Below are 20150 nucleotides of genomic sequence, written 5' to 3' on the forward strand. Positions count from 1 at the left end.
TCTATTTACGTCTTTTTGAGATGTTAATTGCACATCAAACCCTGACCAACCTCATCGATGCATCAACATGTTAAACCCAGCAAAGATTTTCTAGTCACTCATCTAAATGTGGAAATGATATTAGGACGTGTCCGAGTGAAGAAGCCCTCGTCTCCGGACATTCTTCTTCTACTGTTACATCTTCACAACCTCCGTCGTCAATTAGATTGGGCGATCGATTCCGTGTCCTGAGTGATGTATTTACAGCCCCGGTAGGCAGTTCGCAAGCATCAAGGACCTTTAACAGAATTGCCTGCGAAGAGACGGCCAGCGAGATGATGGAGACCCCGGTCAATACAGCTGGCCACCGCGCTCCAGATACATTTATTTCTAATGCCAAAGGTTTTGAACTGCGTTTGGTAATTTGAGAAAATCTAATTGGGGATAAAGACATTCTTGTCATTTGAAATGTCAGGGACTCAGTGGCAGAGATTGAGACATTAGCATGCAGCCAGCAAATGCATCCCACATGCTCATGTCTAATTAATCAGGATTATATGGCACAGATATATTATTCTGTTTTGTTCCTGTAAGTGAATCAAGATGAATACTGTTTTCACAACCGAAGAAAACGATCATGCCTTGATTGCATTTCTTTGTCATAAGGATTAAAAAATTACATCTTAAGAATCATTGCCAGATTTATCGGCATTAGAATTATATTTTTTAAGACACATCGGTTGGTCTCTATTTTAAAAATCATTAGCTTGTTCCAGAAGTTGTGAAGTTCAGCGACTGTACAACATGAAACCACGTTGTCACTACATTGTTAAAACACACAGAATTCAGCTGACTGTTGTGTTGTAGTGTACAGTTCCTCATTCTCCTGTACATTTCCCACACTGACGCACACAAAAACCACCTCACATCCACACAAAACCTTTTCATGTCTCTTAACATCTCACTTCGTCACACTCAGCTCTCCGTGGCCTTTTTTTCTCCGACTCTGTCTCATGCATGTATTCCTTTTCATCTATTCAGCGTCACAAAGCAGAACCTGTTGATATTTTGTAAAGCTTCCAATGAGTCACTGTATGCTCGCTCCGTCCCATTCTCCCTCTCTGTTGGTCTCACACACACAGAGTAGTGCTATTTGAACAGCTGTGCTCTGCACTCTGCATGTTTATTAGTGCCATTGTGACGGCACTATTCCTGTCATTTTTACCCCTTCTCCCCGCGCTTGTTTCTAACGTCACTATGGGAAACTACAGGAGAATTCAACTTGCTAACCTCAATGGTCTGGTGATGGCGGTGGTGCTGAATACGCCGGTGTGGGGGAGGGGCATTTACTCTCTGGCTGTTTGTGGCAAGGTCATTTAAGCTGCTTTCAGACATGTTTTTTCATTAATCTGTGTTTTCTCCGGATGTTCACGTGTGAACGCAAATGTCCGGGTTCTACAGGATTCATCTGCCCGATCCCCTGGTATAAAGTCAGTAGAAATCCAGGGGAATGACATTTCTCACATGCGACAGATGCAAAAATACCCCAAAAATTGAGATAACAAATATCTTTGGGAAAAAGCAGTGTCGGGGTTTAGGCTGGCTGTTGTTTATGCTAAGCTAATCATGCTGACTGTGGATTGGTATTTAAACAGATACTAGCGTTATCAATCTTCTCTATAATCTCTGCAAGGAAGTGAAAATCCATATTTCCTAAAATATCGATCCATTGTCAGTTAATCTCTATCATCTTGCTCGCACTTTCGACATAAAGGCAGACAAACACACTCACCTAGAGTCCTGGACATCACTGGCAGGGCTGAACTCAGGACCAAGATCGACACACAGCAACCAATGATCTACAAAAATCAGAGCAAATAATTGGACTTCAGAACTTAACCTACAGTTTTTTCCTTAAGGAATAAAAACTGTGAGAATTGGGAGGAAAAAGCACCAATTGCACCGACATCCTCAGCCGTGAAATGCCCACACATGCACACACACACACACCACTTGATGTTAAATTAGTTCCACATATTGTACAATTATCTCTGAAGTTGCTCATTACCAGGTTCTCTCCATTGTCCGCTCAAGTCCTTTCACTGGAGCGTCATGGCTAGTTAACAAGCCTCACCACTCCCAAACTCATTACCAAGTGAATAGTTGCCACTGTGGGCCTAACAGAACACCCCCACCCCACCCACCCCAATCCCATACACACCAAAACTCCACTCTCCCTCTGATGTACAAGAAAGGAGCTTGCACTTTGCCAGTGTTTGCGCAACCCACAAACAAATATTGGACAGATCAACTAAAGCCATTGAGGGGCCCTGAAGAAAACATTAGTGAACAGTAGGAGACCGGAGTGGAGAGGAAGGCTGGAGAGATGAAACGCAGGGGGGTCCCAAACACATCAGCAGCTCAGGAGCCATCTCAGCACCCCTTTCCCTTCCTCTACCCCACCCCCTGTCCCTCCATCCCATCCTTACCGTTGTCATGGTTGTGTCATCCTTCCTGGGAGTGAGACCCTCAAAGACCCGCAGGCTATAGAAGCCAACCACAGACGACACCATCAAGTAGCTGTTCAGCAAATCAATCAAGGACCAGAAACACTTTTCTGCTGGGAGCAAAGCAGCTTCATTGAGTTGACGTTTTTGTTTTTAAGTATCCAAGTCTGCACCTTTTCACCTGTGATAAAAGGTGATGAAACAGCCCAACGTGTCTTCCGGGAGGTGTCTGGCTGAAGTATGTCCTGGATAAACAAAGCTGGCCGGACATTGTTGCTCTTTGCCATGGAGCATGCTACTTCGGCCACGGACAAAGAGCAGGGTGGAGGGGGTCACTGAAAGGATACAAGATGAGGAGGATTTCCAGCACCGCCTGAGCCACACCGAACGTGGATAGAGAGGTGGTCGCGATGCCTCGGTCCTGGAAGACGGAGATGCAGACAAAAAAAACTGGGTTACTCAGTGTCATCACACACCAATCTCATATCAACACATCCCAAACACAAAAAGAGGAGCACGAAAAACACATTCCGCGATTTCTATAATTGCGCGCGCGTGTGTGCGCGTGCTGCAGGCACAGTGCGAGCACACACACACACACAACTATAGAAATCCTGCAATGTGCATGAAGAATTTCCCCACTTGAGAAAGACAGAATCAAATTGGCAAAGTAATGAATGGAACAAGATGAAAGAGGCTCTTTTCAAATCACTGTCGATCATACAATATGTGAACAGGTGTTCAAACAAAAACAGCACATTGCTTACGGTAAGAAGAGTGTACAGGCTCAAAGCGCGGCAAAAACATAAAAAAACAACAAAACAAATACTTCAGCAAACATACTGGGCCGCCCCCACACCTCCCACCTGCTGCTGCCACTCACGCACTAACACTCACGCACACACACAATCCCTAACCCCTTTTTAAAAGTGGAGCAGGAGAACACATACCAAGGATCTGTGTTGTCAATTAAGTATTCGCTTTTGTTGTTCCTCTAAAGGACCAGTGTTGTATGGGGCACCTACAATACTGTAAATAATGTCCACAAATGAGAAGTGACCAGACTGTTTACTCTCTGCTGGCACTTATTTACAGCTCAGGGTTTCATGCTTATCACAATTGTTTTAGAAACAACTGTACAGTAATTGTCCAATCGCTATAGTCGACAATAACACTATATAGCCTAGAATACTGCTGTTTAAAATACAGCATATAACTGTCAGGTTGACACATGTTTATTGTTCTTGAAATACAAACATAACTTCACAGTGTATATTCAGATACTGTCGTATGGTCTGTAGTTTTAGTTTAGGATTACGTTTGATTTCTTCCTACACCTTTAGTTCCCTCGTCTTGATTTGTTTTGTAAAAGAACCTGAAGAAAAAAGGAAAGCCTGGCAGGTTGTTTCATGCCTTTTTATGCAACTGTCATCCCTGGGAGCTTACTGCAGAGCCATGGCGCAGTGCTCTTTCTCTCTTACACTGGCAATTAGCAGACAGCATCTGATGTCATTTATTAATGGAGGGCAGGCGAGCATGTATGCATGTATGTGCGCACTCAGGACAGCGAGCTTTCATAGTACACCTCCTTTCAACTCTTTCCTCCTTTTATTCCAGTTGCAGGAAGGGTGATGGAGAGTGTGTGTGTGTCAAAAAGAGACGAGGGGAGAGGGGGGGGGGGGGGGGGGGGGTGTATTCGTCTGTGTTGCCTGCCACGGCTCAGTCAGCAGACGCACTGCATTTGTTTCTTGTAAGATTAACACTGTGCAATACCTGCACATCTGCAAGGTTGTCAGCACCTCGCTTGCTCTCACACACAGAGCTAAGTCTTACGTCGTGAACATTTGACCTCAGGTGTGTCTTGTAAGTAACGCTACCTTTTAACTTGCTTCATTTTAACATACAACCCATACGTTTTTCTCAGCATACGCAGTTGGACATTACAAAAATTCTTCCAGCTGTCACATATATAACAAGCAAAATAGCATCATAAAGACATAATACAGATAAGATATCGGAGGTCTTTTTAACCTAAGGTTCCTCCTTCTGGATGTGCTTTTATGAATCCAGCCAATCTACAGAAATTGCATCCGTTCCAAACTGAATTCTTGCTGTGATGTGAAATTATTGAGTATTTGTCAAAGCAAGAGCAGAAACACAGATAGTCTGAACCTCTTCAATAGATATGTAATTTAAAGATATATATATTAATAGTCTTTTAGGAATGTGTTGCTCAATGTCTTACTTCACTCATGGGAGAGAATCCTACGGGACTTCATCACAAAACCCACAAGACTCATCATATACCGGCTAAACACTGTGATAAATATACTTAATATATTTAATTTTACTTTATCTTATAAAAATGTCATTGTCCTTTTTTTCCAATTCCTAGCTGTTAAGCCACAGACATTAATTGGCCGTCCCAGTGGTACATTCACTCTCACTGTCAGACCATCTTGTCTAATTGTTCTTTGATTTTAGAGTTTCCCATAATTAGAGACATTATCAGCGAGTGAGAACAAAAAGTCATCAGACACGAGTTGAGAAGCCGTAGTTAAGGTGCTTATGTGGAGGTATTTTTATGTGCATTTGAGTGTGTGGAGAGAAGGGCATCTTTAGTGAGGGGAAAATTACAGTCCAGTTGCAGCTAATTGTCCATTTTACAAAATAATGTGTCAAGTGTGGTGGCTGCCAAAGACGAGGGCCTGCAGTTACTATTTTATTGGTTCCTCTTAGTGCTTGTTCATCAAGCTGTAAAACACTGTGTCCTTTGACAGAGGCAGCTTCAGTTTCCCTAAACCTCCTCTTCCACCTTCGTCCTACAGCATCTTTCCATTCTCCTCCTTTACATCCACTCGCTTCTTCTCCCTACTCTTCATCTCTCATTGCCCCTCATCATCCTCCTCCATCCTTTGCTCTGTAAAGCTGAGCGGGGCACTGCTCAGTATGGTAAGAATTACAGAGGGATGCGTATTTGGAGAGGAAGACAAACATTGACAGGGCACTTCTATTGTGCTGCCCCCCCCCCACAACAATCAGCACATCAGGGCCTCATTTGACTTTCCCACAGTCTGAGTCTCCTCCAGACCTCAAACCAGCCGCTCTCTCTACTTCTTTATATTTCCCTCGCCTGTGCTTATCTCCTTTTAGACAGCAAGCAGGGAACTTAAAGGGCATTTCGAAGCTAGAGGGATGGACTTTGACAGCTAGAAGGGCAGGGTTAACAGGTGGATAGATGGATACCATATCAGTATCGATTGTTATGGAAGACGAGTCTCTCTCTCTCTCTCCCCCCCACACTCTTCCCACCCTTCTCCCTGTAGTGCTGTAAGATCAGAGGTGTGGCTTCCATTCGGCTTTACAAACGCATAAACCATTTAGTGGGGCCACACTGTCAGGGAGGACAGCTTCAAGCTGCATGACAAGTGTAATTTGGGGGATTTTCTGCGACGCGTCATGCCAAAGAAAACATCTCTGCTCAATAAAATAATTGGAATGTTGAGGGCAGCTCTGTTAGTTGCCCGCAAGACGTGAAATGAAATGAGGGAGAAATAGGATACATTATGTTGCCCCCTCTCAGACAAGAATGCAACCACAAATGCACACACGCGCATGCAAGCACACGCACCTCTGTCACTGCAGATGAGAAGAGATAGGGAAAGCTTAAAACACATTGCATGTTAGGCAGAGATGTGAATCTCTGGGAGTCGGTGCACACTCAGTTAGTGTGCCTCACAGTGAGAGCCCTTCACCTGGCCCTGTCTGCCTTTGCAGAGCGGCGGAAAAGCAGCTTATTCACCCAGTGTGGACTTGAGACACGTCGCTAGCTCACTGAATCTGCACGCTGCTGTGGAATGACTTTCAATGAGCTTCCAAAACAAAACCAGAGGCACAAGGTTGAGGCCTGATTAACATCTGGTCGGCCCTTTTCTTCCAGCGTGCACCTGAGCATATCCGGAATTTGACTTATGTCTCCACCAGGAACATGGCCTGCTGATAGGAGCGTGTGCGTGTGTGTGTGTGTGGTGATAAAAATAAAGTTCATTTAGACAGCGGGCTTACTGTGGATCCCTTGGGCATGGCAGTCTCATCCACCAGAAGGTAGAGGATGTTCAGCGCCACCATAATAACTGAGATTGTCTGCAGACAGAGAGGAAGATAAAAATTTGTTTACACATGGTATCATTATAAAAAAGATTGATCAAATCCTAAAAGTATCCAGCATCATGACATAATTGAATTGCAGGGCCTTGCTGATCCTTAAGTATGGCCATGCATAATAACCGTCTTGTGATTTTTAACCATTCCAACATTAAGCTTCTCAAAACTTGAACAATGTGGGGGTTGTGTGATGCACGTGCCATGCGTCTCACATGGCCTTTCTAACTTATCTAACAATATCAGGCGGCGTAAACAGTATTCCCACACTATAATCTATTGAAAATCACAGTTGTTGCAGGTGGCTATTCAGCATTGTCTTAAACAGCTATTAAACAAAATTGGTTCCCCCACCCAGACACTGTGGGAAAACTGTCAGAGGACGGAGTTTGAGGTGCAGTGTTATAACCAATGGCCACCAGCCAGGCTGTGTACGCCATGAGTAAACAGTTCAGGCTTAATGATAGGTCAGTCTCAGCACTCACCGTTCCTGCGAGCAGGATCAGCATCACTATGGGATACAACAAGTTCTTCTCCCAACCTGATGCTTTCTTTCTTCTCTCTGAAAAGAAATGAGAGTGAGACCAAGTGCAAGGTTGTTTCTCTTCAGTAATATACGTAGAACCGATTCTTTGGTAGCGAGATACCGTGATGAGCTCAAATCCTCCATTACAAACCACTTTCCACCACTGGTTAATTAATATGTTCATCAAAGACGACGACTGAAACCTCAAACCCCTTCGGCTTTGTTTACAGGGTTTGTACAGCTTGGTTTGATAAAACATATCATGTGTGTGCATATCAAACCTAATCTCAACTCTCATCGAAACCCCCTTTCCCCCTCCAGGTAATATATATATTTCATAACCTTCAAAAAAGATGCTGTTCCTCTTTAATTAGCCACAATCATCATTGCCTTAATTAGTGGAAACAATAATAAATCCTGGATAAAAAGAAATGCAGCAAAATTAATTTTTTGATTTATATTTTGGTCAGTGTGTGTGTATGTGTGTGTGTGTGTGTGAGCAACTAATTTTGAACCATTTCAAGGTTTATATGTTCCATCTTCCTCTTATTTCCACAGCTCATCAGTCATGTGTGTAGAAACAGATGACTGTCTGTACACCACATGGACTGTGTCTTCTGTTATGGACTTCCACAGTCCACTTACAGTATGCATCTTACATCTGACTGCCCTCTAGTTCTTACCATATTGACTTTCTTTCTCTACTTCCAACCTTGTTAGTCCTCCTTATTCTCAAAGTGCACCCACCCTGCCTGCCCGAGAAGTTTGCCAAGTGCACTTTATATGCACCATCCTTCTAAATTAATGACAACACTAAAAGGCTTGCTACAATATAAAGTTTGCATCTTGTCCAATATCCTAAGTGCCTTTGTGCTCACCCCCCCCCCTCTCCCCAAAAGGCTCAAGCCTCATTTATAATATCCTAAAATGGATGGAAAATTATCAGGCAGTTCTGGTCCAAGTCCAAATTAAGAAATTAAGGCAGATGGAGAGAAAGCGGCTGCCTGTCAGCAATAAGCCAAAAGCTAACTTCATTGACATCTACAGAGGGCCGAAAAACTCTGAGACTGGATCCCTCCATATTCCCATCAGCCGTATCTCATAACACAAATACTTACCCAATTTATTCCTTTGGTTTCTGACATTGTCCATTTCTTTGTTGAGCTGGTGAGTAAAGCTTCCTCGGGTGTAAGTGTAAGTGTGCGAGGACGATCCTGCAGAGACAGAAACATTTCAATCAATTACATTTGTTGCGTAATTAAGATTAAGATTAAGATGCATTTATTTGTCCCAAACACATGCACAGACATGCACAGGCACACTCATGCAGGTAGGGAAATTTAACCTCTGCTTTTGACCCATCTGGTGCAGAACACACAGAGCAGTGAGCGACCATGTACAGCGCCCGGGGAGCAGATGTTGGTGAAGTAAGGTGCCTTGCTCAGGGGCACTAGACAGGGTAGGGAGAATTCTCTTGGATTTTTTGGGCAGATCAATCCAGGTTCGTCTTTTGTTGTCTCTCCGTGGAGTCGAACCAGAGACGAACCAGAGACCTTTTTTGCCCATAGTCCAAGTTTCTGCCACTAGACCAGATGCAGCCTTGAGTTTTTTCTTTATTATTTCACTCAATTCAGGTTTAATACAGTATTTCCATACATTTCTCATGCATCAAATCAATCAAAAACCGTAGATGACGCCCTAATTAACTTCTCACTGTGCTCAACTTACCTCAGCTTTTGGTATTTGACTTTATTAAGCAATCCCATCAAAACAAGTAATCCTGCTCAGAACACAACAATGTGATCTCCAACAAGTAAAAATAATCTCTTGTGTCAAGAGCTGTCTAGCACATGCCACAACTGGTTGAGTGGGCTAGAGAAGACAGCTAGGGATTCTCCAGGAAAACCACAAGGCCGGCTCATTTAAGGCTAATTTATCTATTTTACTCTGTTTTCCTTCCAGCTTGACGCACTAGCGCAGAGGCCCCTCAGAGCCAAAGTGGAAGAGTATCCATTTGCATCCCCTGGGGTGACTGGCAGATCAAGACCAATTAGTTCAGTGTTACACTGTTACTAGCGTGCAATAAAAATACCATCTTTCATCTTTGTTACAAGAGTGAAGGACCAATCACTTTGATCAAACCTTTTTTTTCCCTCTGTCATTACGACACGCCCTGTCTGGATGGGTTGAAGTAGGCAAAAGAGGTGAGATAGACGGAGAGAGAGAGTCAACCGTCTTGTCTGTGCCCTTGATGATACCTGTCCTGGGATCTAAGCAGGGGAAAGTTTGAACCCTCCGAGCGAATGCAGTCACAACACAACAGGAAATGTCACGGACAGTTCAACAGCTCTTTTTCTATAGAGACGAACTGAACACTCAGCCTCGGGGAAGCCAAATATGCTCAGCCGCAAGCCAACTAATCTATCACCTATGTGCATAACATATCCAAACACAGCCTTACTCGTCACCCGGCACAGATAAATCATTGATCAAATGAAATCTAGATCCTTAACAAAGATTAAAAGTAGTAGATCTAACTTAAGACAAAGAACAATATCATTACTTGTTCCAAGCAGAAAGGTAAAATGGTGAGAAATTCCACTGCAGTATCTTCAATGACATCATTGCAACTTGAAGTTAAATAAATTCTTCTCCCTCAGCTGGCAGCATTGAGTAGAAGACTGAATTACAGCGAGGCAGAGATGCTGAGTGAGGCTTCTGGCAGCCAGGAAGGCCTGGAGTAATTCAACGTATCCTCTCCAACCTTCACCACAGCCGAAAATTACGTCACCTACAAATATGCTAAACACCATGCTGAGACAACAGAGGCGCTGGCAAGGTCATTGTGCCGCATAGCATCTGGACAGGCGCTCTGTTGCTCTGATATCAGCAGATCAGGGTCTTGAAAGGGCAGCGTGGACAGGAATGTGTGCCACACTGCCCGTGCTGCAGTGAATTTGTCGACTTGAGTTATTAGATTGTACTTTCAGAACACATTCTAAGCCAGAGTGCCTGTTGAAATCATACCTACAGTCATTTAACTAGGTGCAGCTTGCAGGAATTAGGTATGAGCCCCTTTTATCCCCACAGCCGGAATTATTTGAAACACGTACATAGGAAAGTTCTTTCAGTCGGGATAACTCATCTCAAAGATGCTTTACTGTGTTAAGATCAAGTCCCTGATACCATCTTTAGAAGAGGCTTTGAGTATTATTAATCTTCTTTAAGTATTGAGTAAAGACAGCGAGGTCATAAAGAAATGCATCAGATTAGAAACTAGTGCCCTTAAGTTTAATGAGAACTAACTAAAGCCATTTCATTTCTTTATAAATTATTGAGTTATCAAAGCTGTCGCCAGCTCATTTTATGTCAATCATTGCCGATCCAATGGCAACTCAGTGGAGCGCAAACCTCTGCCAAGGCCCAACAGTCCCTTTAAATCCATTTAATCAATGGCAATGTAAAAAAATTGTTTGTAAGTAAAATGTAAAAAAAAAAAAGGAGCTTATCTAGATGTTCGAGGAGCATGATTCTGAACAGTTCACTTTATTAAATTCATCGTGCTCTGCACAAAGAAAACAAACACATGTCCAGTCAGCCAGTTAAAACCACAAGCTTCTGATCAACACAACTAAAAACTGTGTCATTACAAATGGGCAACTGCACGTAGAGGCCGTACAACAAAGGCTCAGACGTGTAAATAAACAACTGCATCAACTGATGTGGCTCAACCGTCCGCATCTACAAACACAAACTGTGTGAGAGGATAATCTGTTCGGGGAGCTGGATGCAGAGAGAGAACACAGGTGAAGCAAGAAGACGGCATTGCTCACCTCTGGAGTGTGTCCTGTGAACTGTCCCTGAACTGCCTCCTAGTCAGTGTTCTCGGCAGATCAAAAGGAACACCACTCTAGCCTTCAGTTTCACCTATGTGTGAGCATGAACGTTGAGTGTGTGTGTGTAGACGTGCATACAGTGTGCGCATAAAAACATTCATGTCGACATCCTCCTTTGCCTTTAATTCCCACCTCTTTAAACGGGACAAAAATGAATTGCAGCTTGGCCTCGGTGCACACATGGACATGTTGACCACTTTTCTTTCTCTTTTTTTGCTGCCTCACAGTGACTTGTAAAGATCAAACAGACTTGCTGATGATAAGGAACAGATTACAATTATTCTATCATTTAGTTCAAAGCATTGCAGTGTGGAATGAGCCCTAAGGAACCATACGCTTAGGTGGCAGTCTATAGCGGTGGCCGGCGTAGCATTTGAAAACAAGCGTTATCAGCGAGGGATCTCCCTTACCTCCCTGGTTTGAAAGGACGCTCATCCTCTTCATTTACTCGCATCTGTACACTTGGTTGCGTGCTTGAGTTAATATTAAAGTAAGTTTTGGAACGTGGCCCAAGTACTTCCTGCTTTTTCAGTAATTCAACGTCAAACAAGGCATCTGGGAACGCGGAGGGGCGCGCATGAAGAGGAAATGCAGGCTGCGAAAATAAAAATCCTCACCATCCTTAAACTCTTTAAACCTTCCCTTTGTTCCCGGTCCAGAGAACAAACAGCACAAGGCTCCTGGTTTCTTTTCAAAAAGTCACCAAAAAAAAAAGTTGCTGCTCTTTAATGTCCACAGGACTGAGCCAAAACTTCTTGTAAAAGATTTAATTTCCATCCTATTACCCAGGCTACCATTCTGGGCCTGACATTAAATGAGGCAATCATTTCCCCGACAGTGACAGTAGCACGGTAATGTCTTAAATGGATGCTTAAAAACTTCCTTCACATAAAATATGGTCCCTGTCATGATGGCTGCTTCGCCCTTAATCAGAAAGTTATGAGAGTAAAACAGTGGTAGACAAAGGCTGGTGTCAAGTGTGTGTGGGTCTTTGTGAATGTCATTTTGTGGGTGTGTGTGTGTGCATGCCTGGCTGAATTTTCAATGCTAATTGATTCCAGTGTGGCATGCTCCATCACACCCAATAGGACAGTCAAACCCCCCCCTCCCTTCCCCTATAATGTGCCAACACGTCTCCCACAGACATACCGTTTAATCTCCTCTGAAGGGCTTCCTCCTGCAAATGGATGCAGTAAATCTGCTCATCCAGGTCCTCCAGGATCTGAAGGGGAGGGAGCAGAGGAGGAAGAGATGAAATGGGTAATAATTAGGCCCAAAGTGGGACTGGAGAGATGGCAGATGAGGGGATGAGTTGGTGATGTATTTGTAGTCGTCTGTCGCGGGTGTAAATGACCGTGAGGAGGAGTAAAGGATTTTCAAGTCGGAGTCATTGTGTTCAAGTTCAACTGGTCTTTTATAGTCCATAAAAAATGTAAAACTATTCAATGAAGTTTTTTTTCTGTTGAAAAAATATTTACACTGTATATTTAAATCTGTCATCAGAAGGATTACTTACTGTTGGCTTTACTAGTAACTGGCCCATGACTGTGAACATCCTGGACAATCCCACTGGAGTGCTCACTAGACACAGGCAGAAAACAGCGTGTTTATTCACAACAAACTGAACTCAATGATAAACACCAGAACAGCTCTGATATTGTCTTTGCTTAAGTATGTGCGTGATTACGTTAAATGACTTACTGAGTAAAAGCAATCCTCCCATTAGAGATATGCAGGAGTAGAGGTATGGAAGGTAGAATTCCCAAAGATCTGAAGAAAAAAATACATTGATTAATTAAAATATACACTATACAAGGACAGGTCAACATTTTGATAAATATGCTAGAAATTGTTCCAGCATGCATTTTTCATGTTTCTCACCCCTGCCACAGGGTTATGTTTTCATTTCTATTTGTCTGTTTTTCTATTAGCAGGATAATGCAAAAACTACTGAACCAATTTTATTGAAACCTGGTGGAGGGATGGGTTATGGGCCATTACCTTTTGGAGCAGATTTGGATATGGGGAAATATTTTTATCTTTCTTCAACATTACGAGATAGGGCGTTGTTTGACATTTTTGTTTATTTCTCTAGGAATAATGCAGAGACCTTGATTTTTATTGATTTAAGGGGATCATTAGGCCTTGGAGGTGGTAATCACTCTGAGCACTAAGCTATGCTCTAGTTAGATTTTCCTAATGGATTTAAGAAGCAAGATATTATTAGTAAATTTGCTAGAGGTGGGCATGTTTGTGAAGAAAGCTTGGCTCAATCCATTCTTCAGGCAGTCTTTTGAGGGACATACATCTTCACAACTAATTAAATAATCCAAATTGAACTATTCCCTTAAAAAAATTACAATAAAGACATTTACAGGCACACATGACTGAGAGACCATTAAAAACATACCATAGAGTGACTCCATACTGGCTGCATCATTGTCAATGAGTGCGGATGCCACCCACACTATACCCAGGATAAGTAGAGCCAGCAGGAAGAGCATCACAAAGGTCTCTAGAATACGTGCCTTGATTCCCTGACAATAAAAAGAAAACTATATTTAGATTTGGATGGTATAGTTGAAATCAGACACACAGAGTTTCATTTAATAAAAAAAACTTTAATCACACACATTTGGTTTTAATTTTACAAGACATCTCCCTCCTCACTCCATCGCTCATACTAAACCACATCATTTCCATTCACGGCACACAAACATGACATCCATGGATTTCTCTGTAAAACAGCTCTTTAATACACACATATTTAGGTCTATAAAGTGGGTCTAATAGGGCCTGTGGTCGCAGAGGTGAAATTAAAAAAGGAGGAGGGGGTGCTATAAGGAGCATAAAGCCTGGCTGGGTCAGCTACTGTCTGCGATCAAGAGCAGGCCTCCCATCTGGGGCTGATTAGGAGCTCCTTAAGCACCACGGTCGCGTCCCAGGCCGGGCAGACAAGAGGGTTTTGGGGTAATTTGGGTTTTCCGGGTCACAAACTGCTGAGTGGTTAATAAAGTCCGTCCTCTACCTGTTCACACAGTTTCCATTTCCCGCCCCGCTGGAGAGCCGAGCTGTCAAGCTCAGTAAGATGGATAGGTGTTCCCATACACATGTCAGGTTGGCAACCAGGCACAGCTAACAAGGGCGCGCTGCTTCTGGAGTGCGGTTTAAATTAGGTACATGTGAGCAATTTGTTACCAGCTAACATAATGTCTTTTGCGGTTGCTGTTCAGTATTTGCCAACAGGTAGATGAAGGGGGGGGGGGGGGGGGGGGGGGTCTGTTAGAAAGTTGCCCCTGTTAATCACGACGCCAGTTAACAGAATGGAATTTAGTTTAATCCTGTAGATTATATGCAGATTGTTTGTATTACAATGTTGGTCCCGGTTTGGCGGCTTTCAAACACCTCGCCGACAAATTCATGGGTAGAAGACATGTTTGATAAATGTAATGTCCACACGATATCTCCGTCCCAATCACTCCGTACGTCGGACATTTATAGACAGGCGTTGAAAATCCCCCTTGGCATCATTCTGCTGTCAGCGATCATTCGTCATGTACATCCCTCTTGGTGATGTTCTGGAAAAGCCTCAGTGAGTGAGGGTAGAATTTTCTAGCACAACAGAGAAGTGGGCAGGGTCTGGAGTGCCCCAGTGTGGCCAATGTGGACACTGCAGCTACTCGACAGGTAACGTTGGAGCAGGTAAATGAGGCCTATGGAACCTTTCATCAAATATTCATCTTTAAAATACAACAATTCTAGATATATCACAGTGATGACATATCTTAAGGGAACCAAGTAGGTGTAAGTGCCAATATGCCAAAAATAAAAAATTTCTCTCTGCCCCATGCCCTTTTTTCCATCTCCAATCAACCACCTCCCATCCCGACTCAACTGGGCAGTGGGGAAAACACTCAACACCCCTGGATTAGAAAAGAGGGATGGAGAACAACAGAGAGAGACTGATGGAGGAGAGGAGTCAACGGCTGAGCGCATCCCATTCCCCTGAGGTAAGAGAGGTGAGAGAGGAATGCTTTCAGGGACTTCAGCCACGTCCCACACGCGCTCTCTTAAGGATGCATCGGGATGAGCAGAAGTCACAGGCAGGACGTGCCTCTGCTCATGTGCACCGGTCCACCTTAACAGGCTGCCCATGCCATGCTGAAGGTGTATTCCCTTTAGATAGATCTCTCAATCATTTATAAGACTCAAATCATTACCCATTCAGATCATTTAGGGCAAAGGCAATGCTTGTCACCTCCCTTACTATCATCCCTGGCTCCTGCCTTGCTGGAGGAGCAATCCACAGTGTCAGACATGATTCGACGAGAGAAAGAGGACACTGCACCGATTGGTTTCACTGATCCATCCACATGCATGACACTGCACATTGAAATTCCTGTCTATCCTCATCTATTTGTGCATCATTTGTTCCTCATCACAAGGCTTTTGATAAAAAAAAAATGATGGTTTAAAAATAAAATAAATCCAAGTAAGCCATCACCATTGATCAAAGCTAAAACTGTCGACTGATGAAGAACGAGAGGGGAGAAAAAAAAGAAAAACGACCTGTGCTTTGGCATTGAGAGCGCCTGCTGAAAGTTTCTATTCTTGCCATTCTAAATGTGTAACTACCTCTAAATATAGCAGCTCTGAAATATTCAGCATCCCCCGATCCTCACACTGACATCGAGTGAGGGCCTGGTTAACTGCAGCTATGTTGTACAAGACTGGAGAGACTTCCAAGAAATGCATGTGGTGGCCAGAGAGGAAAGTAACCGCTTCATATGCACAAGCAAACAAACAAACATGCATGACTTCACACTGCTCCGACACACACACACACGCAGCTCGAAAGCTAGACACACAAGCGGTCAAATCCATCAACCTGCAAATCCAGCCGATTACACAAAGCCACAGAGGGCTTGGAAACAGTTCAAAAGCTTTGTGCCTGTCCTGTGCTGCAGAAAAACAAAAATACAATCTGTGATACAGAGTCAGGGGTGATACTTGGGAAGGTGCAAGGCTGTGCTGGATGAAGGGGGACTAATAGAACAAAAACCGACAAAGGAAGAGTTAGGTGGTGCAGGAGCTTCCTTGTTGCTGCCATCAATCCTTAGCAGGTCAGCAGGCGGTGGCAGGGATCATCCCGCGGCCCATCCTTCTGCTCACCGTCATGGACGTGTGGAACAAGGGCAGAGGATCTAATAAGCGAGGGAGGGGGGGCAGGGTCCTTTTTTCTTTTTTGCTCCCCAGCAGAAAAAAAGACTGCCCTCTCTGCTAAAGACATGCCAGATGCCCAGGACCTTATTAGTGTATCCTTCAACCGGTCGGCTGCAGCCGCGCAGTGACCGTGTCAAAGACAGAAAGCAGAGGAGAGGGACACTCCCCTGTAAAGCTGCAGAATGAACTTCTAAAGACTCTTAATAAGACTTAATAAGCACCAATGGCACGAGAGCATGGAAAATGATCGGCATCACGTCGTATTGTTCAAACCCTCGGGGTGTGGGGAAGGGAGGGGACGACTTTCAGTAATATTGTGATATGAATGAACTTTGAAAAGGCCGCTCTGTATTTTCAGTTAAGTTTTATTTGCCGTCCTACAATGGATGACGAAATGTTCCAACTACAGAAAAGTTAGTGGCCATCTACATAATCCTCTACCCTTCTTAGAGCGCTTGTGTTATTTTCACATGTATGATAGAAGACAAGCAGAGAAAACGGGGGGGGGGGGGGGGGGGGGGCTCATAAAAATCAGCAAAGACCACTAAGAACCTTGTGCAGAATCAGTCCAGCTTCAGAACTCATTCCTTAGTTTAGAAAAACTGAGTCACGAGAGGAGGGGAGAAATCCTGAGCAACTCGCTTGTTCTTTTTTAAATTCCCAGCTCGAACTAATATGTTGCCATGGAAACGAACATTGTAACAGGCAGCTTTAGGGAGACATTGTGACCTTAAAGGAAGGTATGTAAACACCACTTTATATTCTCCGGCCGGCCCTGCCCGAAAGAAGGCCTGGGAAAAATGTCTGCATGTGCAGGAGATTTGAAATAAATATCCAGGCCCCATTGTGGAGCTCCAACAAAGACGAGTATCTTAGTAACACCACGCGGGTTTGCTTGGCGAGACGTTTTCTCTCCCTCTCTCTCTCCCCTCTCCTCCCCCCCTCCTCCTCTCCCTCCACAATAAACACACTTCTCATCATCGGCGGGTTAGGGCTTAGGATGAGATTGATGAGGAGTTTCTTTAACTACCAGATGAAACCTGTTGGCCCTTCGCTGGGTCAGTCAGGGGGTCAGACTCGTTCCAACTCGTTTCAGGATCAAACACATTTCAATACTGTGGGTAAGACCAAGAGACTATTCACTGCAACGCATACTTTACGTAATTCACACATTTCTCCATGCAAAGATCTACGTCTGGGGTAAAATTAAACAGGCATTAAAACATGATCAGGATAACTTTACAATAGGTTAAATGGTCTGTATGTGCTAAGAAGATTGTAAATAAAAGAATAACTGTTTTTTCACTATGATCTCACTGTTAATAATAAAAATAATAAATTATAGCTTCAAAATATGAAACAAAACGTGTATAATTATGATAATCATTTAAGTGGCTTGCTTTACATTTTCAGTGATGTTATAGTCCTTGTAAAGAGAACTGTTATTAACATGATCAGAACACTGATCTTCTCAATAGCACAGATGGCTCTCATCAATATAATGCCATCTACTGGTGGTCCGGAGACACCAGAACAGACAAGTGACAGAAATGCTATAGTTGGAAATAAAAAGCCCCACAATTGGATACAGTCTGTCCCTATGTAGTCAAAACACCCCAACAACAAGAAGAGGTACTGCATGTGGAATACAGCTAATGTGCACAATTTAAAAAGGCAGAAATACTCCACAGCAGAGAGGAGTGATAAACCTGATCAGAACCTCAAACCCTGAACTACACAAGGACCTTTAGTGGCCTCAGTGATGCAGCTCTTCTGCAAAGATTTCAGAACCCAGCCGTAAAGTGGGAGACATTTTACAGCAACAAATAAAGCAAGATCATAACATCTGACATCAAAGCCCTAAGTCACTCCGATTCATCCACAATTTGGACAATTTGGCAAACTATTAATCATTCAGGTGACAGAGCCTCTGAAGAGCTGAACAGTTAACATTAAAAAAAAAAACATCCACATTTCCATCTTTATTCTGGTGGCGTCTTTTAGTACATCGTCAAACATAAACACAGCCACATGAAAAAGCCTGACTAACAACGTTAGTAGTGAAATTCATCATTCACTTCATTTCCGCAGTCAAAAAGACCTCGTAGTGCCATTACATTAGCCCAGGAGGTTAAAATACCACATTAAAACTTATGACATTGTGGTCTAATGCTGTTGTTGATGGGGAAAGGGATAATATCACATTATAAAACCTAGAATCTGTGTTTTACATTCTCCTCGCAGCTGGCCGCATGATTGACTCTGCAGGCGGCTCAGGCTTTTTCTTTTTAACCGCAACACGGGTGTCACCTCCACCCCTTCCTCTGCACACACGCAATATATACCTGGACGTGCAGCTCAACATTGAACAGCGATTCCTCTGCGCAAATTTATGGACGAGCAGAAGCAAGAAAACAGTCTCGCTAAAATAAAAAATTAAAAGAACAAAAAAAATGAGACACGTGAAAGAGGCCCTCGTCTTGGTGCCTACACATCAGGGCCGGCCCTCTGCTGAAGAAATCCAACCGAAACAAATTAGTGGAGCTGGGAAAGAAAAGAACTGCCTATACACTACAGTACAGACTAATTTTTATGTGCTTTAGCCAGGAGGGACATAAACCAGAGAGGTTTCAAACTGTGACACAGGATAGAGGTGTATTAAAAGTAAATCTTTCCCCCTCCATTTTGCGAGGCTCTATTGTGCTGTCATGTTGCTGCGACTTTATGGACTTTTGGAACACGAGCCCCCAGCCTCTTTTTTTGGGGGGTAATCAATTAAACGAGGAAGTTCGCTGAGCCTTACAACTCGATTATTAGCCTGTCCTTTTGAAGTTTTATTTTAGGGGGCTGGGGAGGGGGTGACAAGGAATCAGGCTTTAAATCAGTGGGGCCGATGCAGCCGTGTTGAAGCGTTTGCAGTCTATGGCCTTATTGGAAGGGTTTGTCAGGATGTGGCGCTGGGCGAAGACCAGATTCAGACTTTCCTGGTTAATGAGGTTTCTGCGGTGGCAGTTACGGTCAGTGGCATGAGTCAGGCAGAGGGCAAGGACTAGGCACCTGCTGCTGCTGCTGCTGACAGGGAAACTCTTGCTTGAATAGCAAAGCATTCGAATACAGAAGGAGATAAACTAATAAAAAAATGTCAGACCTTACATTTTCTTATATTTTGCAGTCTCATCATTTCTGGTATTTGGTAACCATGCATCCCATACAAGGAAATAAACAAATATAAGAACGATAGATATAAATATAACAAATAAGGCAAGTTACCTTTTTCGATCCCGCAAATCCCTCAGACTCCAGGAAGAAATAAGCGAAGGGCATCAGGACGAAGAGGCAGAGATTGGAGAACAGTGACACCAGATTCCACAGCCCTGTATAAACCAGAGTGTGTATGCATACAGTCATAAATCATACATCCAAAATCAATATTAAGTTCTATTTTTAATGTGACATTAGTGTTTTCCCTTGAATATTATTGTACAGTGGTTGTAAAGTGGGTCTGGCAAATGTCTCTTTGTCATGGTATAAGTCTCTGATGCCCTCTGGTGGCAATTGGAAGATCCAACAGCCTAAATTACACCGGTGGTGATACTGTCAATCTGCACTGGTGATTGTGACGCTAAAGACAAAACGTAATCTGATCAATTGTGATACCGCAAATGAAACAGACTTCTGGTTTTAAGGAGTTAAATAAATTCACTATCTATGTCCATCTACCAGAAAACAAAGTCAAATTTGTTGTATGCTTCATTTACCTTAATCACAACTAACATTCATTCTACAAGATTCTATATCTTTTCTACAAATTTTAGAAATCAGGAAAATCTGTTAAGTATAAAATCGATGGGTTAAGCA

The 20150-nt window shown here is 43.3% G+C and overlaps 1 protein-coding gene across 1 annotated transcript in view; it reads right to left on the reverse strand.

Moving 5' to 3' along the window:
• lmbr1 (limb development membrane protein 1) overlaps positions 1-20150 on the reverse strand; it is a 30964-nt gene that overhangs the window by 4755 nt on the left and 6059 nt on the right. Inside the window, exons 5-15 of the mRNA XM_062379310.1 lie at positions 19563-19666; positions 13480-13606; positions 12771-12839; positions 12586-12650; positions 12219-12291; positions 8292-8387; positions 7133-7209; positions 6552-6629; positions 2834-2907; positions 2469-2559; positions 1772-1838 (exon numbers count right to left, since the gene is read on the reverse strand). Coding sequence (XP_062235294.1) covers positions 1772-1838; positions 2469-2559; positions 2834-2907; positions 6552-6629; positions 7133-7209; positions 8292-8387; positions 12219-12291; positions 12586-12650; positions 12771-12839; positions 13480-13606; positions 19563-19666 — 921 coding nt within the window. The remainder of the gene's footprint in view (positions 1-1771; positions 1839-2468; positions 2560-2833; positions 2908-6551; positions 6630-7132; positions 7210-8291; positions 8388-12218; positions 12292-12585; positions 12651-12770; positions 12840-13479; positions 13607-19562; positions 19667-20150) is intronic.

Source organism: Platichthys flesus, chromosome 21 (genome assembly GCF_949316205.1).
Source record: "Platichthys flesus chromosome 21, fPlaFle2.1, whole genome shotgun sequence".
NCBI classification, from domain to species: Eukaryota; Metazoa; Chordata; class Actinopteri; order Pleuronectiformes; family Pleuronectidae; genus Platichthys; species Platichthys flesus.